General features: G+C 42.1%; 1 protein-coding gene across 13 annotated transcripts in view; it reads left to right on the top strand.

Annotated features, from left to right (window-relative positions):
* Ppp1r9a (protein phosphatase 1 regulatory subunit 9A) overlaps positions 1–19,663 on the top strand; it is a 326,880-nt gene that overhangs the window by 262,081 nt on the left and 45,136 nt on the right. For all 13 annotated transcript variants that reach the window (XM_004632621.2, XM_004632620.2, XM_023716825.1 and 10 more), the window contains 4 exons: positions 9,814–9,867; positions 12,608–12,837; positions 14,527–14,623; positions 14,792–14,963. In XM_004632621.2, coding sequence (XP_004632678.1) covers positions 9,814–9,867; positions 12,608–12,837; positions 14,527–14,623; positions 14,792–14,963 — 553 coding nt within the window. The remainder of the gene's footprint in view (positions 1–9,813; positions 9,868–12,607; positions 12,838–14,526; positions 14,624–14,791; positions 14,964–19,663) is intronic.

Here is a 19,663-nt window from a genome sequence, read left to right as displayed (position 1 = left end):
TTTTTTTTTGTTTGTTTTTATACAGGGTCTTACTACACAGCTCAGACTCATAGTGATCCTCCTAGCTGAGCCTCCCTAGTGTTGGGATTACAGGCATTTACCACCATGCCCAGTTTCAGTGAGCAGCACATCACACTGGGTTCTGGGGCTGGCAAAGCATGTGGTACTGGCGACCGAACTCAGGACCTTGTGTTTGCCAGGCAGGCACCTAAGCTGCTGAGCTATCTCCCCAGCCTAAATTAGTTTTTTAAACAAAAAATATTCTTTCCTACTAATATATTCATTTTTCTGCTGTTCTCTTGTGTTGTTTTTGATCACTTGCCTTTAGTACGCAAATGTTAATACCTTCATTATTCTAATAAATGTATTTAAAGCTATTTTTTTAAATGTTGCTTTAGCTACATGTCCGGTTTTTACATTTAGAATGTGGTTGTCATTGGGCCAGCCAGATAGTTCAGAGGAGTAGAGTACCTGCTTAGGCAGGCGGAGCAACCAGGATTTGATCCCCAGTGTGCTGTGCTGTACCAGCCCCGCCCCAGGCGTGCTGAGAGGTGATTGAGACGGAGCATGGTGATGCGCGTCTATAATCCCTGCACTTGGGAGGCTGAAAACAGGAGGATCACTACGAGTCTGATCTACATAGTGAGACCCTGTAGACCCTAAATACAGTAGAAGGAAAAAAGAAAAGAATGTTGTGGTCGTTTATGTGTCAGTTCTCTTGTGATTTCCTCTTTGCCACAGCAAGTATTGTGTGTTGTGTTTTCTTTTACTTCCCAGACACACAGAACTTTATTTTGTTGTACTTTGCTATTGGCTTCCAACTTCATTGCATACTATCAGAAAGTATATTCCACATATATGCCTGTTATTTAGAATTTTTGAGGGTTTTTCATAACTCATACACAGTTTTAATATTCCTTGTATGCTTAGAATACAGGCCGGGGAGATGGCTCAGTAGAATAAGTGCTTCCCTGGCAAGCGCAAGGGCCTGAGTTCAATCCCCGGTTCTGAAAAAAAAAAAAAAAGAAAAGAAAAACATGTATATTCTGTGAGGGTGGAATTTTTGTTTTTCATATATGTAAATAATATAAACACATGAGTATCTTCTATAGCATGACTTAGCTTTTGTCTACTTATCTACCAACTGTGAAAAGCATATTTTAAATTCAACTATGATTATTTCTTCTATAAATCTCTTTCAGTTCTGTGTATTTTAAATCTTTGAATTTAGCTGTATATGTATTTGGGATTATTCAACTTTTTGATTTATTGTAACATTTCTTGCCCTTTATAAGAATGCAGTTTGCCCCAAATGTATTTTGTTTGTTAATAAAAACCTAACCTGGCTTTTTTAATGTTTTGCTTCATCTTTGTTTCACAGCATGTGCCTGTTCGCTTCTCTTTATCCCTTCCATATCCTTTTGCTCAAGTATTTTTTTTTTTTAAGCAGCCTGTTTCTGAGCCTTACTTTAATTTCGCTCTGGGAGTCTTTGTCAGTTTGCTGGTGAGCCAGTTCATTCACATTTATTCTTGATTGCTTTAGGACTAGAACTGTTTTCTTTGTTTTAAATTCACATTGTGCGTGCATACCTGCCGTACATAGCGATCACGGCCCCTGCATGGAGTGAGTTCCTGTGTGCGGCATCCTCATTCCTCCTTGTCTCCCCTTGCTGTCCCTCCCTTCAGCCTCCTCCCCCTGCCCACCTAGAAGAGCCTTGATTCCACTTTCCCCTTTCATTTTCTTAAAGACCCTGTTCTCTTCCCTCCCCTCTGCCGCCCCCTCCCTTGTTCCTGGTCCCGTTTGAATGTGCTCTCCCTGTTTTGCAGTATCTGTCCACTGTTTTGCTTATTTACGCTTTGGTCTTCTCACACAAGAGAAATGTGATATTTAAACTTGTGTGTATATATGTTTCACTTAAAATTGTGGTTTCGAGGTAAGTCTAGCTATAAATGACTTGTTTAGCCCTTTTTTTTTTTTTTTTTTCAGTACTGGAGATTCAACTCGGGACCCTGCGCTTGTCAGGCAGGTGCTTATTCCACGGAGCTATCTCCCTGGCTCCTGTTCATCCTTCTTTAAGGCAGGAGTTCAAGCTAAATGTGTTTATAGGTACACCTTCAGTTAGACATGTTTGTAGGCTGTCCTCTTACAAGTACGCCCAGCCTATCCTTTTGACCAGTCCCACTGTTCTAACTCTAATTGTATCTCAGTGCTGCTGTGGTGTCCACTCACTGGCCTGTGCGGCCCTGTGGATTGGCCTGTGCATGGTGCCAGAGTTCTTACCGCCTGGCCCCCGGTGGCAGGCGGCCCCAGCTGATGGCACGGCCAGTGTCTGGCTGTGACCTGGAGCAGGCTGACAGGGCTGTGTGGAGGCGCGAGAGCATATCGCTGCGCCCGTCCCGGTCACTGCGTCTCCTGCTGCTGCTGCTGCTGCTGCTGCTGCAGGTACTGCTTTGCGGCCGCCGGGAAGCACCTGTGCTCTGTCCTGGCAGCATTTTTCCACAAGTGTTTTTCGTAATCAGTGAATGAGAACCTCAAGCCCAGGCATGTTCTTCTGACGTCTTCAAAGCTGAATCCGAGAGTCAGGAGCTCTTACTAGTTTGCTCCATTGGCCTAAACTAGAAGCCTCTTCCTGCTGTGCCAAATCCTGGGCAGCTCTCTAGTTTCCCTGGGAGGGAGGTGGAGGACGAGGGAACGAAGACAGGAGCCAGAATGCAGAAAGTGAGCTCAGGGTAGAAGACCCCAGCGATAACTGCAGCGCATTTACTTACACACTGTGGGCCCCGTCGGCTGAGAGCCCTCCGCCCAGCGCTGGGGCCCGGCCCGCTGCGGGCGCCTTGGGTTCCTGGAGCTGGCGCAGCTTGGTCCTGTGGCCCACCTGCCTCGGGCATGTGTCCTAGGACCGGCCTGCTTCAGGCCCGCACGGTGACTGGTGTCCGGCTTCGCCCCTCCTACACTACTGCACCTAGTTCAGCTCATTTTGCCTATATTATTTTATTTTTAAACACTAATTCCATCAGCCCATTTTCCAGGTATTTTGATTGTTAATGTTCCAGTTTCTTATAATTGGTTCTAGTTGATTGTCATACTTCATTGTTTACATAAGCAAGCAGTCAGGATTATGAATTTGTCTCCTACTGTGTCTTTTTCCCACAACTTTTTTATTCTTATGCATTCTTATTTTTCTGACTTTGCAAATATTCTCATTTTTACTTTTTTTTTTTTAACTCTTTGACTACAGTGATTGGGGAAATAGTTTTTAATTTTTTATATTTTATTAATTTGGAGTCTTACTGCATTCTATTCAGGTAATACTGTTATGCAAATTTTGATCTTTTTGAAAAGGTTATTTTTATTGTAGATCAACATTGGTATTGTGACAAAAGTGATGTATATACAATTTAGACTTTCTGAATCTTTCTGTTCATTTTTTCTTTCTTGACCTTAGGAAACTGAGTTTATGCAGTTAAGTTATACTTCAGCATTATTTTTGGTGGCTTACAGATTTGGCCTTTTATTTGTGTGATTTTGAAAATACATAAAATATGACTGAAAGGGTTCTTATCCCCTGAAGTACTGCACTCTTTGGTGTTAATATTCTGACAGCTACTTTTGTGTGCAGTTGCTGGAAAGGCACCTATAGCGCCTAAGCATGCACCTACTTTTACCATCAACCTAATTGATTGCAGCACTTGGCTGTACCTGGACTTCTTCCAGGTCTACAGCCGAAAGCACACATGCGCCCACCGTGCAGTGGGCCAGCACCTTCCTGCGTCCTCTCCCTGTGCCGACAGCTCCTTTCTGGACAATTCGGAGTAGTGGAGAACCTGCGTTGAAGTCCCTCCCTGGCAGGTCAGGGAGACTGGGCACCTTCCTCCCTGGTGCGCGGGATTTCAGGCAGCTGGCGAGGGGCAGGTGGCACCCCCTGTTCTTCGGCTACTCAGGTGAAGTTTGGGCGGCGTTTTTCTGACTACCTGCTTGGTTCCTGGTTTCTTACTTCTTTAGGTGAGATCTGATTCAATTTTTTTTCTTAATGCGATTTCATGACTATCTAGTGTTTCAGGAGGTTTTTCTTTTTTTGTTTTTGTTTTTCATTTTACTGACCTTTTTGAGTTGCAGCATTTTCTGTGATTCACTGGCAATTTAATAGGATGTAGGAAAAGATTATATCAGAAGTCGCTGACCAAGTGCCATCCTCTGTGATGGCCCAGGGCTTCCTTCTTGACACTCCTCCCAGCAGTCAGGGCTCTCAGTAGGGCTGTGGAAAGTAAAAGCAGTCCCACCTGCAGGAGAGAGGGGATCCAAGAATTGAGTTGTTTTATTTAAGTCTGTGAAAAAGAAAGCTGAAAGAACTATAAATGCATGGGAAATAGTCATCTTTTTAACAAGCAAAGAAACTATAAATTGTTTGACATATATTTATTTTAACATATATTTATTTCAAAATAATAGCTCCGCAGCACAAGCACCTGTCTGACAAGCATAAGGTCCTAAGTCTGATCCCTGGTACCAAAGGGGGAAAAAAATCAGCTGTAATTATGGACCTACACCTACATCCAGAATCTGTATCATGATTGAGCAGTTTGAGTGCCAGCCCAGAGTGCCCATGTGCAGGAATGTTTTCCTGTGAAGCATAACTCACAAACATGCTCTCTCTGAGTCAGGCTGCTTTACTTTGTATATACTGCCCCTGAAAAAAACCCCACTTCTATTAATGTAAAGATAGGTGCTATGTATAATGCTTTAAGCTGAAGTGACAAATATTCTTTGGCTTCCTTTCAACAGCATCAGTATTTTGGTAAAAACAGTTTCAGTTTCTTCTTTTTTGGGTGTAAGAAAAATACAAGAGTAACTGCACAAATGCTGGTTTCATTGCTGAAACTTTCTTCCTAGAGTTCTATGCAAATACTAGTTATTGTAGGGTAAGAGCAGAAAATGATTCTCTTATCTAATCATAAAATTTTTGGTAGTAGAACTCTCCTAAATCTCTCTGACAAAGATAGTAGGTTTCATTTAAAAATGTTTCCTGTGCTTGCAAAGGATAAACACAAAGAGCGCAAACGTTTGTTCTGATTATTTTTGTTTCTGTATAAATACGTTTCTATTTCCAGGGCTTATCCTGACTTACTCACAGGCACACATGCTCTGCGTTTATCCTTTTGAAAGAAATAAATGGAAGACATGTGCAGCACTTACACCTCCAGAGTGCCAAGTCAGTGCTCCTGTTCTTTCCGGAATTGTATGCTTATTTGGGCTGCAATCTTAGGGCAGACATGATATCTATGGCATTCCTGTTAAAGATGACAGAAAAAATTGGGCCCATAAATTAAAGACACTTTGGGCCTACAGTCTTTTGATTTTATGTACGTTCTACCACCCCAAGTACTTTCTCCAAACGTAGATCCAGCCGGCGTCTCTGGCACTTTTTCTCTTCTCCTCTCCCAAGTCAGCCAGCCTGACTTCATAAACTTGAATCTGGACTTTGAGAAGCATAATGATCCTTGACATAAATCTCAGATGCATGTTTCAGAGTAAGGTAACTCAACCTTCTATCAACTATTCTTTTGTCAAGTCCTTTCTTCTCTTGGAAAAGCAGCTTTCTTTGCCTAGTGAATGGAGGTAGTAAACTTGTACTTTGCCTGGAAGGTAAAGTCCACAGTGGGGTCTGAGACCAAAGCCCGAAGTCCTCAGACAGTGTTATGGGAGAAAAGAACTACTCGAGCCACCTTGAAACAGGCTCCCTCTGCCCCTCGAGAGCCATGCAGAAGCTCTCTGGGAGTGGTGCGTGTTAATCTTCTCGTGCTATATTCATGCCCTCAGTGGCTGGCCCACTACCTGGCACGCAGTCCTGATTCACCCAGTGCTAGCTGAAGACCGAGGAGGCTGCTCTAAGTTCTATGCCAGCTGATTGGGCACCATTTGACCCTTGATATGAGAGATTTCCTGAAGGAATTCATGGTTTCTGGTCAGCGTAATAAAATATTTCTTCTGGGGGTGGTATCAGTGAAATAATGCTGAAGGTTTTTTGTGTGGATTGAATGAGAAATGTAACTTCAACCATCCAGTTTAGTGAAACTGGGGCGAAGAGTCAGCCCCAAGACTGCTTCCACCCGCACAGTGACTTTGCATGGAGACATGAAGGGATTGTGACCTGAGGGCCTTTTCCACATGTGAGCAGTGAGCAGCACCTGTTCTCCCTTGTTCAGTCATTTGTAATGAAAAGGGACAGAAGGGAAGGGAAGGTCCTGCACACGTAAGCACTGTGGTGTGCATGGAGTGCCTGAGGTTTTTAAGTCCTGACTTTGACAACTATGAGCTATGGAACTTAAGCTCTGTAGGACCCAAGTGGTAGACTCTATATATGAAATAAAGGGTTTGGTTAGTGTGTTTTTATCTCTTTGCTGTTAACATTGATGGATTTGTGGAAATCCTCCTAATGTGCACAAAAGGTTAAAATAATCATGTGTCTATAATATTAGACCTTATGAATCCTTGCACCAAATTTTCTGTTCATCTTCTGCGTAATGTCAGAGTTGACATAGTTTGTTCCCCTCTCCTTGTATCTCAGGACTTCATCTGTGCATGGCAATGCTCCCAGCTCTGAGTAGTAGTTCTCACCTCACTGCTAGTGAGTTCACTTCCCTTCTGTTCCTCATTTGGTGAGATTGGAGGATGAGATAACTAGAGAACAACGTGGGCTTCTGCACACCTTGCTGTAGGCTTATGTGTCAGCTTACCTTCCTAGTACATATGTGCATGAGAATAAAAAAATATTGGCTTTTATCTGAGAATTTCTGAACTCTGTGATCATGACTACTTCAGGCTCCTCATTGAAATAAATGTCATACGTATGGTACATGGAACACCTGGCTTCTTCCTACACAGCCCTTTCCATAGAGGAAACCGACCCCAAGAAGTAACCTGCACAGGTCACAGTGATCTGAGCAGAAAAAGGGCAAGGTTCCAACTGTCTTGGCTGTTGGTTTGGTTACTGTACTGGGAGTTATGCACCAAGAAAGTGAACCTGGGTGCTTGTGCATAGCTCGCGCTCTCTATAAAATATGCCCTTTGATTTGTATTTTCTACTTTTCAAATAGAAACAGATGTGTTCATTTTATTTTAACTGTGACATTTTACAGCACTTAGCACTTTTAACCGAGAAGTAGAATTTGAGTAAGGGCATTTGAGTCCTTTAATCACTCTTTGTGGTCCTGGCAGTGTTTACTGAAGATTTATTCTGCATTAGCCCCTTGGGAAATGCTTACATAGATTATCTTAGTTGGACTCTATCATCAGTGCATGGTAAACCTTGGATGCAGTCAGGCAGCCTAACGTAGCTCTTGGCACATGGTAGAAAGAAGAAAGAGTAGATGTCTTTGTCGATGACACGTAGACTCCAGGATCGCCTAACGAACGTGGATGGGCTGCGTGCCTTTGTGTATTCACATGGCAGTATAGTATATCCCTGGGAAGTACTTCCTTGTAGCTGTATACATGTATCCACATGCATAGATTTACATATACATAATGTCCAGATACTTCTCCCTTTTTATTTTAGTTGTTTATATCAGAAGATTTTAGCTCTGCTATTCATTAAAGATTCTTTACAGAATCTTGCACATAGCTGTTCTATGAATGCATGTTGAGTTCATTCTAAGTCAAGTGGCGCTGAGATCAGGACCTCAAGGCCCTGGTTCTTGTGATCTCTGGGGTGGCTCACTGTGAGGCTGATGATCCTCTTGGAGGCAGGAATGCTGTGAGTGAGCAGGACCGGATTCTGCAGCAGTGTGCTTAGCGGAGGCCAGTGTCGCACCCCAGCCTGTGCAGCTGCGTGGCTGGCACTGTCTGACCTCGTCGGGAGGATGATAGGGCGTTGCTGGGATCTTTGTGCAGCACTGCTGTTCCTTTTGTGTCCCCTTGTACTCTCATCACTGGGAGGCTTGTGGCAGATTCCTTGCTGGGCACAGTAGTGTTCTGAGCATCCACTGAAGGCATGTGAGAGTGTTGTCCCAGCAGGGCTGTGGTAGGAAGTGGAGAGTCAGGATTCCTGAATGGGAACAAGGGTGTAGTGAACAAGGGTGTAGTGAGCAGTCCTTCTCTGGAGACTCAGTGCATGCACAGGAGTGCTTAGGAATGGGGGGTGGGTGCAACAGGCACCTCTACAGGCTGGCCAGATGGCTCATCGGTGTAAGTGCCTACCTGGCAAGCGCAAGGACCCAAGTTCCATTCCCGGTACCGCATGCCTATGCCTTGCCAGCCCTGAAACCCCGAGCTTGCTGTGCTGACCACCAAAACCCAATGTGGTAATGCGTGCCTGGAATTCCAGCTCTGGGGAGGCTGAGACAGGAGAATCACTATGAGTGCTAGCAGTGTAGCAAGACCCTTTACCAAATAAACACATAAGTAAAGGATTTTTTTAAAAAGATGGCCAGACAAATGAGGTGACAGGAGATATGCCATGCATGTAGGACGCAGTCTTATCTCACAGTCTGACTTAGTGGCTCAGCGTTAGCGCTCAGTAGCAGAGCCCTGGCCTTGCAAGCTGCCTGGCCTGCTGCACAGCGGAGAGTGAATGCGCCCAGGAGGTAGCACTTCTTAGAAGCATGGGAACCTGGGGCCCTGGGTTGTTGGCCATAAGCCTGTTCACCTGACCTAGTCTTGACTAGTCCTGCCTGTACCGGGAAACACGGGTTGCACAGCCCAGAGAGCTGAACTTAGGAGTACGGTGCTCTCGCCATGTCCCTTGCTGCTGCAGCAGTGCCCCATCGCAGTCCTGCCTGGAGACTCTCGCAGGCTCTTCTCGCACGGTCTTCTTAGGCCCGTGTGACCATAGTGTTGGAATGTGTTTACAGTGCCTACGTGGTACCAAACCCCAAATGCTCAGAAAAGAAGCTTTTTATAATTTTGTGGCTTAGTTTGGTATAACCTAAAACCCAGGATGCTCTTTATGTTTAATCTACACCTCAGCTGGTGGGAATATTACATTGGGTTACAGAGCGCCTCACCCTCCCTGCTGGGGCATCTGGACGGGCGGCAGACTCCTCTTACTGCCTTCCCGAAATGGGAGGAAACCTGAATTCCAAAGACATCCAGCCCGCAGGATTTCAGAAGAAAATTTTTGTACTAATAATTTGTTTTCCTTAAATTTGAAGGTGTTTAGCCTTTAGGAAAATGAATGTTCATTGATCCTGCTTCTCTTAGCGGAAAACGGGGAGGGGAGAAGCAAAGTGAGCATAAATAGTGACCCTTACAGAAATGATGGCAGTGGCTCTTTCAGGCCTGAGTCCACTACGAGTGGATCCTTGGAGGACAGAAATCCGGATATGTACCTCTCCTGCAATTAAAAATAAAAGGCGGTTTCACAGTGCAGCTGCATCTGGCCTGTACTGCGGTTTGAGAGCGACTTGCAGATCCATAGCGCCACCTTTCTTCCATGCGTGGAATTGACCATGCACAGCGCCCCCGCTGGATGATTTTCAGGCTTAATCCTTCAGATTGGCCCGACACAGCAAGAAACAGTTCCTTCACACTCAAAACATAAAGAGCTGCAAAGAAGACAAGAAATATCTTCTCTTCTTTCTGGTCCCTCAGTGGTTTAGCTGCTAGCCTCGTATGACATTAGGAGTTGTGATCCTTAAACTCTGTGTTTAATTAGATGGCACTGCATGAGACATTTTATACACTAGATGCTGTAATTTACAATGTGTTGCACTGCAGAAATTTTCTAAGCTTTTTACTGTGTTCTATTCTCTTAGCTTCTGAGACTACAGAGTAGAGGTACATGCTCAGCTCATGTTTTTCTTTTCAATTTGCAGTTGCAAATCAAACATGCAGTTACAGAAGCAGAGATTCAAAAATTGAAGACCAAGGTAAGCCCCAGTACATGGTGTTTGCATTGGATTCCTTAATTTCGTGTACTATGAATAAATTCAACCATGGACCTAAAGGATTTCATACTGGCCTTTAGAAGAGCAAAATGTGGGCAAGTGGGCTCCCGGGATGCGCAGACAGGCCTGCCAGTGGGGTCAGGCCTCTCGTGCAGTGTGCCTTGGTGAAAATCCTAGGGGCCTGGGGCTGCACCTGTGTGTACGTCCTGGCATGTGTGTGGCTGTGGCCCTCTGAGATTTCTTCAGAAAGCAGTATTATTCATGGCTCAAGCATCTCGAAAATGTTTTAGTCACGAATTCCTTATATTTGTACATTGCTTTTTATGAAAGCAGTTTCTATGAATGTTTTCATAATGATTTCTATGAGTTAACTACTATAAACTTAATGTAATATGTACATAACTGATTTTAGGGACCAGTCACCCCTGGAAAATTTTAGACTAAGTGACATCATTTAAATTTGTGGGGAGAACAAAAATATCTTGATGAAAAGGAATATATATTTTAGTCTGTGCATATCAAATAATGCAAGATTCAAAAGGTCATTTTAATTGGTAAATTACAAAGTACTGTGTGAGATACAATTCTTGTAATTGTGTTTAGTTTTATCAAGTCTGTAATTTCAAAGGTAAAAATATCTTAGAATTACTTTCAAACAATTTTTTTATTGTTCCTGTGATTTTTTTTTTTAAATTAAGACATAATTACTTCTTCACTATCACTCCTGTTTGGTTCCACATGGAACCTTGTTTGGGATTTTCCATGTGTTTTAAGTGGAGATGAATTATCAGGGCTGGTTGGCTACAGGATCTTCGCAGCCAATGCGCTCTAGAGCTCATTGGGTAAATCGCGCCTGTATGGCCTTTCTCACATCAGGCTAGCACTGTGAGTAGTGCTTTGTAAACTAGAAGTGGTTAGTGAATAAATAACTTGATACAAACGCAACTTAATAAAAAAATGTGGTAAAACCCTAGCCCTGTTTTAAATTGTAATTATTCTTGACATAGAAAGGAAAATTAGATATTTTTTGAAGTATTAGTTATATGTAAGGGAAATGAATCCCCTCAAAGTGTAAATGCTATAATTGTACTTATGTATTAAACTTTTTTTTTTTCTTTTTGACGGAACCGGGAATTGAACTCAGACCCTTGTGCTTGCCAGGGAAGCGCTTATTCTACTGAGCCATCTCCCCTGCACTCATAAACTTTATCACTTTAAAAATACTATAATTTGATATTTTACATTTTTATTCCCTTGGCATGACATTCACAGATTAACTTATTTACTGTGATTATTATTCAAGATGACAATAGAATCCTTAATTTCAGAGTAATTTCTGGGTAGTTCTTATTTGTAGTCTGTTTTACAAATGTATTTAGTTCAACATTTACATAAAACATTCCTGCATGCATCACACATTCATGTATGACAAAAATATTTTTATTTTTGAATACTATCTAATTTTGACTGTCTTGATTTTTAAACATCAATAACATGTAGCACTGCTGAGCTTTAAAAAGGCATGGGCCGTAGGTAAGTCACTAGGGTGACGGCCTGGCAGTTTTCCTGAATAAATGACTTTTAAACTCTCATCTAAACAATCATTTTAAATTTCTGTTAAAGTGAGAGTGTTAGACTATTACGCTATTTATAAGATTGTCTATAAATAGGTAATCGAAACCACAAGTTATTGAAATTAATCAAGTAACCATATATATTTTTCTTAGTCTATTTCCTGTACTTTTGTGAGAAATTAGGTTTATGAAGATCTAGAAATTTATAGTGGTGCTGTAATGCAAGCTACAGACCATGCTCAGGTCAGTCGAAATAACCTAGTGAACCTATCAAAATGGTTAAAAGCAAGTAAAAGCTAACAGTTCCTAGGTTTTTTGTTTGTTTGTTTGTTTGTTTGTTTGTTTTTTGCAGTACTGGCTATTGAACTCTGGGCCTTGCACTTGCCAGGAAAATGCTTACTCTCCTGAGCCACCTCCCCAGCCCCCCAGGTGGTTGCTAGCATCCTGATGAGTCACATCACAGTTCTGTTCTGTGGAGGGACTCAGTGACCTGGAGAAACTGAACCACTCCTGAGGGCTTATGAGCCCACGATGGCAGGAGGAGGATTCAGATCAAAGCTGAATGACTCCAGTGCCTCCTTCTCACCCGTAGCCGTCTTCTGGTTCTGCCCCTTCTCTCCTTGTCTCTCCTTTCCCTTTTCAATTAACTTTTCTATCAAAAATGCTGATGTTCATCAGGTTTGGTAAGACTATCAAACCTCTTTTACTGTTGACAGAATTTCAGACTTTGTGGTGTGAATTAAAGGCTCACAAAATTGTAGCAAAGGGGGGCCAGGGAGATGACTCAGTAGAATAAGTACTTGCCTGGCAAGTGCAAGGGCCTGAGTTCAATCCCCGGTTCCGCAAAGAAAAAAAAAAAAGAAAGAAAAAAAGAAAGAAAGAAAGTTATATCAAAGAAGCTAGAATCAAATTTATGTTTGGTAATTTATCATATATATAATTTAGGGCATATCAGTTCGGTTTTCAGGGCTTGCATCTTGTAATCCATGGAATTACAGAAATAATACTTGCTTTTCTCATTGCAAGGTGTTTTGATGGTTGGGTGTATAAGACAATGGGATTTAATCTGAAACATGCTGTTAGAATAGGAAAGATTTTTGCTACCAAGTTATCCAAATTACTTTTGTCTTGATACTTGATTTCTCTAGCTCCAAGCGGCAGAAAATGAGAAAGTGAGGTGGGAGCTGGAAAAAACCCAACTCCAGCAGAACATAGAAGAGAACAAAGAAAGAATGTTAAAATTGGAGAGCTACTGGATCGAGGCTCAAACTTTATGTCACACGGTGAACGAACATCTCAAAGAGACACAAAGCCAGTATCAGGCCTTGGAAAAGAAGTACAACAAGGCAAAGAAGTTGATCAAGGATTTTCAACAAAAGTAAGCTCCTTTTGCAGAACATTTTCTTGTGTGTTCAACATAGTTTTGGTCCAGTAATTTTGTAATATCATGGGTGTGCGAGTTTTATATTAGCACAATTTATAGTATCTTAGGAACAGCATAATGCCCATCAGCAGATGCCTGGATAAAGAAAATGTGCCATGTGTACACACTGGAGAATTACTGGGCTGTAAGTAACATTCGTAGACAGAGGGATGCAACTCAAGAAAATAATGTCAGACATACAGTGTAAGTAGCCCATAGTTTCTCTTATACAACAAATCCAATACATGTGGGGGCTAGGTGGAGAGAGAGAGGGGGTGGGAGCAAGACAGGATAAAGGGGAAGGAAGGAGATCTCTCTCAGGTGGGTGGGGCTGAGGCAGATGGGGCAACGAGTGGTGGAGTAAGGGGAAGGAGGGGAACAAAGGCAAGAGGATATTATAATGAGCATGGAGCTTTTCAAGTAGAGAGGGAACCAGGAGTTGGAAGAAGCAGCGCGGGAGGGAAGAGAGTTTAAAAAATTAAGATGCATTGTGGACGTGTTCAACAGCAGCCTTCCTCAGCTGCAAACATTGTGAATACTGAGGAGCAGGTGCCTCCTCCCTCCCTGCTCCACCGCATCTCTCACCTGTTGGCAGACCCACAGGGCCCAGTTCGCACCTGTCTCGTACTTTCAAGCTTCGACAGCTCTCTCTGAGCTCCGGCTACTTTGCTTTGTTTCCATCTCTTGGATCTTAGCATCATATTGAGGGAAATAACCAGGGAGGGTTTTACTAGATTTTTTTCATCAGTTATTTCTGACTAGCTAAAACAAAAACAGAGTGCCAAAACCTTTTCTAAGTCTTTCATGCTAAGCCTTAGAAGCTGTATATGAGATACCCTTGTCTCCATTTGCTATATGGAAATAATACTTTTAATGTTTAATATTTTAACATAAAAAGTGTTTTTCTTAGAAAGGAGTAATTGGGGCTGGGGAGATAGCTGAGTAGAATAAGCGCTTGCTTGGTAAGCACAAGGACCTGAGTTCAATCCCCAGTTCCTTTAAAAAAGAAAGAAAAAAGAATAATTGCTCTTTGTCACTGTGAATTCCTTATGAGACTACTATAATATTTTAACTTTTTGGAAAAAAATCATGCCTCTCTTCCATGTAATAAATTTGCAATATAATCTTGCAACATTTGCATGTTGTATGCTAGACTGTCATAGTGGAGGATGTCTTCTTCCCACCAGGATATGAGTAGTGTGGGAGTGACGCTTCTCTCAGAGCTCCTGGCCCTTCTCCAGTGTTGTTACGAAGAGATCAATCTGTAATTATCCCTTTCAACACTTACCATCTGTTTCTATCAGTTTATTTACATTCATGACAATGGAAATATGGACGTGTTTCTACCTGACAGACTTATCTCTGCTGAGTTACCCAAGACGGGTGATTAGTTATCTAAATGGGTATGGATGCTCTAGAATCAGAATCCACAAGCGAAAGTCATAGTAAGCAGAACAGAAACATTTTTATTTACTTTGTGTATTAAGATGTTTATTTTCTTTCAATCTATAAACTATGATTGAGGTTTGCTTAAACACCTGTCTAGTTGTTTATCCCACCATGCAGCTTATTGCTCAGATTGAAGCTTTTCCGTTTCCTCACTGAGTATTCACTACAATCAAATCCGTTATTCTTTTCCTTAAGAGAGCTTGATTTCATCAAAAGACAGGAAGTAGAAAGAAAGAAAATAGAAGATTTGGAAAAAGCGCATCTTGTAGAGGTTCAGGGCCTACAAGTGCGGGTGAGTAGCCTTCTCAAAGCCACTAAATAATGAGATAGTTTTGCCTGCTGCATGTAGAGGAGAGCTGGTTGAGCTTGATAAATGAAATCTATCTATCTATCTATCTATCTATCTATCTTTCTTTCTTTCTTTCTTTCTTTCTTTCTTTCTTTCTTTCTTTCTTTCTAGATCAGAGATTTGGAAGCTGATGTGTTCAGGCTACTGAAACAAAATGGGACTCAAGTGAACAATAACAACAATATCTTTGAGAGAAGAACATCTCTTGGTGACGTCTCTAAAGGAGACACCATGGAGAACTTGGACATCAAGCAGACATCTTATCAAGATGGCCTAAGTCAAGGTGTGTTTCCCCTTACCAAGAAAGTCACTTTTAATGACTGTCATTTAGACTTGCAGTTTTCTGTTTATAATCTGAACATTCACAAGTTGAGATGTCTTCCTATTGTAGAAAATTAGTCATGAAAATAGGAGTCTACCATTTTAGCTCTATCTTATCAAATATAAATCCTTTAATGTAAATAGCTTTAAAATATCAACTAAAGACAACAAAATGTTACTTTGTTTTGGTACCGTGAATCAAACTCAGGACCTTGCATTTACCAGGCAGATGTTTATACCACTGGGCTATATCCCTGGCCCCAAAATGTTACTTTCAAGCTCTCATAAAATTGATGGGCAGATATCCCATCTAGAATGACCTCCACAACTTGCATATTTTTTGTCAGATTTTATTGATACATTTTATTTTATTTATTTATTTTTTGTATTTATTTAGTACAAGGTCTCACTACAAAGATCGGACTCACAGTGATTCTCCTGTTTTCAGCCTCCCAAGTACTGGGATTTTAGGTGCACACCACCACACCCAGTCAATATCTCAGTCTCAGTGTGCCCTGGGGACAGGGCTAGCACGGCACGCCCAGGAACAAACCCTGGCCACTGCGCTTTGCCTAAGTAGTTGTTTTAGTCCGCTGAGGTATCTAGTCGGTCCTGGTACATTTTAGACATACATAATTGTTATGGTTTATGTCTGTTTGCCCCCTCCAAAGCCTCATGCAGTCATTGGGTGGACTTTTAGAGTTTGTAATTAATTCATGATCCAATGCTGGGATTATGGGTGTGAGGTCTACCGCTGCCTGGGGCGGATAGCCTGAATACAGTGTAAGGGAAGGAAAGAAGCTTGCCAGCTGCTGCAGCCCCTACTCCTCCCGTGCTCTTTGTTGTTTTCCACCACCAGGAACTGCTGCCCTCTGCCGTGTGCTGCTCTGCTTTGGAGCCAGCCAAGTATGGACTGAAACCTCCACAAACTGAGCTAAATAAACCTTTCCTTCCTTCATTTTGGGTGTCAGGTATTTTGTTCCAGCAACGAGAGAAAAGTAACCAAGACAGTATTGAGCACGTTCATCATAAAGTATTTGTACCTGTACGTGATATAAATTTATGCATATGTCTTTTTTTTCTTTTCTTCTTCTTCTTCTTCCTCTTCCTCTTCCTCTTCTTCTTCTTCTCCTTCCTTCCTTCCTTCCTTCTTCCTTCTTCCTTCTTTCTTCTTCCTTCTTCCTTCTTCCTTCTTCCTTCTTCTGTGGAGAGCGTTTGAGATAAGTTCTCATTGTACAATCCAGGCTGGCCTTGAATTCATGGAGTCCTCCTGTCCCAGCCTCCCAAGTTCTGGGGTTTCAGGGGTATCAACACGCCCAGCCACAACTTGCATATTAATGAAAGACACTTGGAACTTTCAGTCCTTAGAAAAAAGAATTTTTTCATAATGTTCACAAAACTGCCTGCCTGCTTCTACCACTTGGAATTTAGTTACTTAAGTAGTTCTGCGGAGTAGGGACATAGCTTGGTGGTAAGGAGAACACTTGCCTAGCACTTCCAAGGCCCTAGGCATTGTAATCGCAGTACTGCCTACACGGACACAAACTTCTGTGTTGTTTCTACCTTGGTGTTCTGTTGTACATTTACTATCTTATTATTTGGACCAAATAAGGTCAGAACTCTGGAACAGATCCAACATCCATACACAAATTACTTACTTCCTCATGTTCCATTCGAAGGCTCTGTGTATAAGACTGCTAATGGTTTAGTATCTATAGTGCTCCTATAAATTACAAAATGTATAAGAACTTGTAAAGATAAATACACAAGAGAATAGAGCACGTTTGGCTTCATCCTTTTAAATACACATACATGCACATGTACATACTTAGAGGAATCTTTGGAAAGTGAAAATAAAATAATCCTCTATGGTAGAATTGTCATGATTGGACTCACACTTCACGAGAAGCAGCTTCACATGTGATAGAGGCCTGCTAATAGTGAACTTCTCTGTTTGTTTGAGGATCCTTCTCATATTAAAATGCTTCCTGTGAGATTGTATTGATAAACAAGTGTTTCTATCCTATCATTAACTATTAGAACTAACCTCCTAGCCATTAAAAATGAGAAGTATTGCAAGTGTTCATTTAAAACTAAAGTGATACCTAGAGATTCGAATCCATCTACCAGATGTCTTTCTGAGTGGTCTTCCCTAAGAGGACATGAATAGTACCTCTCAGGTGGCTGAAGCAGGATAATTTAGTACTACATTGCCACTAAGTAAGGAGCTCTGTGACTTTTGGGAGATGATTTACCTCTCAGAATTGACATATAACATGGAAATACTGATCATTTCTTCCCCACCCTAACGTGTATTTTGAGGGTATACAACTTGATCTAGAAGCTAAAGAAAGTGATTTTATTATTAGAACTTAGGGAATTAAAACTTTTACAACTGAACATAATACAATCAGTATCCAAAAAATATATCAGAAAGCATAGTTGGTTTTTTCCTCACCTTTTTGAATATTTTAACTTTAAAGTTAATTGTAATTTATTATAAATACATGTTCTTGCTCTGGGATTCCCAAATTATTATCAGTAACCACTAGCTTTTCATTATTATTCATTTCTTTCTGTTTAAACACCTGTATTTTGTCAAACATAATTAATAGCATTTATTAAATTATATGACTACAGAAGATCAACAAACTATACTATTAACATGCTGATTTGGATCAAAACCTTACATTTTCTGCTCTGCACCCTTGATTTTACCACATAATTATCAGTTTCCCTAGCAACATTGTCGTTGCCCAGTGAGATGTGGAGACTCCTGATTCTTACTGAAACGCGTCCATGTCGTTGCGGTAGAGATACGGCCGCCCATCTCACGTGTGAGTCACACAGCTATCAAGTGTTGCTCCTACAGTTTTGCTGCCAAGGACAGCGAATGATGAGTCTCCTTGAATTTTAGTTGCTTGATTACATAAACTAAAATGGCTTGGTTAGTGACTAGATAGAATGCTCTGGAAAGTACTTTGCTAAATTGATCCTTTGCTTCTGTTGCTAGGGAACACTGAAGCACAAGGGGTTTAAAAGGAAGAGTGAGGCTGCTGACCAAGCGCAGGCCACGCAGCATGTCAGGACAGCGACCCCACCCCCCTCGCCCCATCTAATGCACGCCACACAGCATGTCAGGACAGCCACCCCACCCTCCGCGCCCCATCTTTGTCCAGCAGGTTAGGTCCAGGACTTGCTTTCAGACCTTCAGTCTCTGCCCTTTTGGGAGAGCTTTGTGATCTTCCTGCCATTTCTGACCTGCTTTTCCAGTGCTGGCAGGCTATGATGAGCAGTTCAGAGTGTTGGGGCACTTGAGATGAAGGTTTATCAGTTACAGAGCAGTGAAAAACTATTAGGATGGAATAGGGTGGGCAAAAAGAGGAATGGGAAGCAACAAGTGGAGGCAGAAGAGGAGAGGAAAGGAAGAGATGATGTACCCGCTGCTTCGTGTGGCCTCATGTTCTCATAGACGAGGGTTTCTGACTGGGGCTAATTATGTGATTGTCAGTTTGGGATATTGCACATTTTTTTACGAAAACACCATTTCCAAAGCCACGCAAAAATTTACCACAGTTCAAATTATGTTTGATCTCCAACACAAGTATTTCTTTCAAATTTTGACAAAGATTATACATTGAATTCCACTACTTTTCTGTGAAGTAAATGCAAGATGTTTTTCACTAGGAATTACAGCAGACCGTGTCTCTTACTGTTCACACCAATATGCTGGTCACATACCATTTTCCACATGCATCAGGACAAGTGACATGCTAGCTTTGTCCTACTGATTAATTTCTTATTGGGACTGTAGTGTTTAAATGATAGGGCTGTATGTGAGTTCTCCAATTGTAGTCAGGGTCACTGCAAGGTCGGGAACGTGTGTTGCTGTCAAAGTGTTCAGTCAGATTAAAATCATAGTGGAAGAAAGGTAGGTTGGAGCGCTCCTGGCAAGCTAAAGGGTTGTGAACTTAGTTGCGGTAGATTTCCTGGCAAAGTCACTGCACTGTAACACTTTCTTCCTGTGCTTCGAGGTACTCTGGGATCCATATAAAGCTACTTTTCACATTCAAGTATCTTAAAGGCTGTTTCGTAGATAAGGCTTATGCACATCCTGTGGAGATACTGAAGGAAAGACGAGGGCTAATAGGTGGAGTCACGTGGAAAGGCAGAGCACTGCTGTCCTCGCAGGGTCGGCACTCAGTCTGATGCTACTTACAAAGTTACTTTCAGCACCAAATATTGCTTCTAGGCACACTAGGTGACATGCTGACTTACAGGGGAAAATGTAAATAGAAAGTAAAGAGGTGTGCAGACGGGAAAGATGAGAGTGAGTGATCAAGAAGGGCAGTGATGAATAAAATTAGAGCGGCGTTCTCCTGCATTCGCAGACCTCCCATGGAGAACAGAGATGTTCAGTGTGGAGTGGGGTGGTCCTGAAGTGAAGCAGGCGGCGCGTCTGAGGACCGGCTGGCACGTGGTTTCGTAGCTCCTTTGATGAACAGTTTTGAGCTACAACCGGAGGGGAGTCACTCTGCGGTTTGTCAACCAATTCAGAGAGACCCCGTGAGGTTTGGTGTCACTGCCAAAAGCTGCTTGTTTCTTGCCCACAACTCAGTCTGTGGACCACTGCTCAGGGAGAATTTCATGTCCTCTTCCCCA

Source organism: Octodon degus, unplaced genomic scaffold (genome assembly GCF_000260255.1).
Source record: "Octodon degus isolate 3935 unplaced genomic scaffold, OctDeg1.0 scaffold00050, whole genome shotgun sequence".
Lineage (NCBI taxonomy): Eukaryota > Metazoa > Chordata > Mammalia > Rodentia > Octodontidae > Octodon > Octodon degus.
Note: the sequence above shows the minus strand (reverse complement) of the source record. Positions and strands in the feature narration are given on the sequence as shown.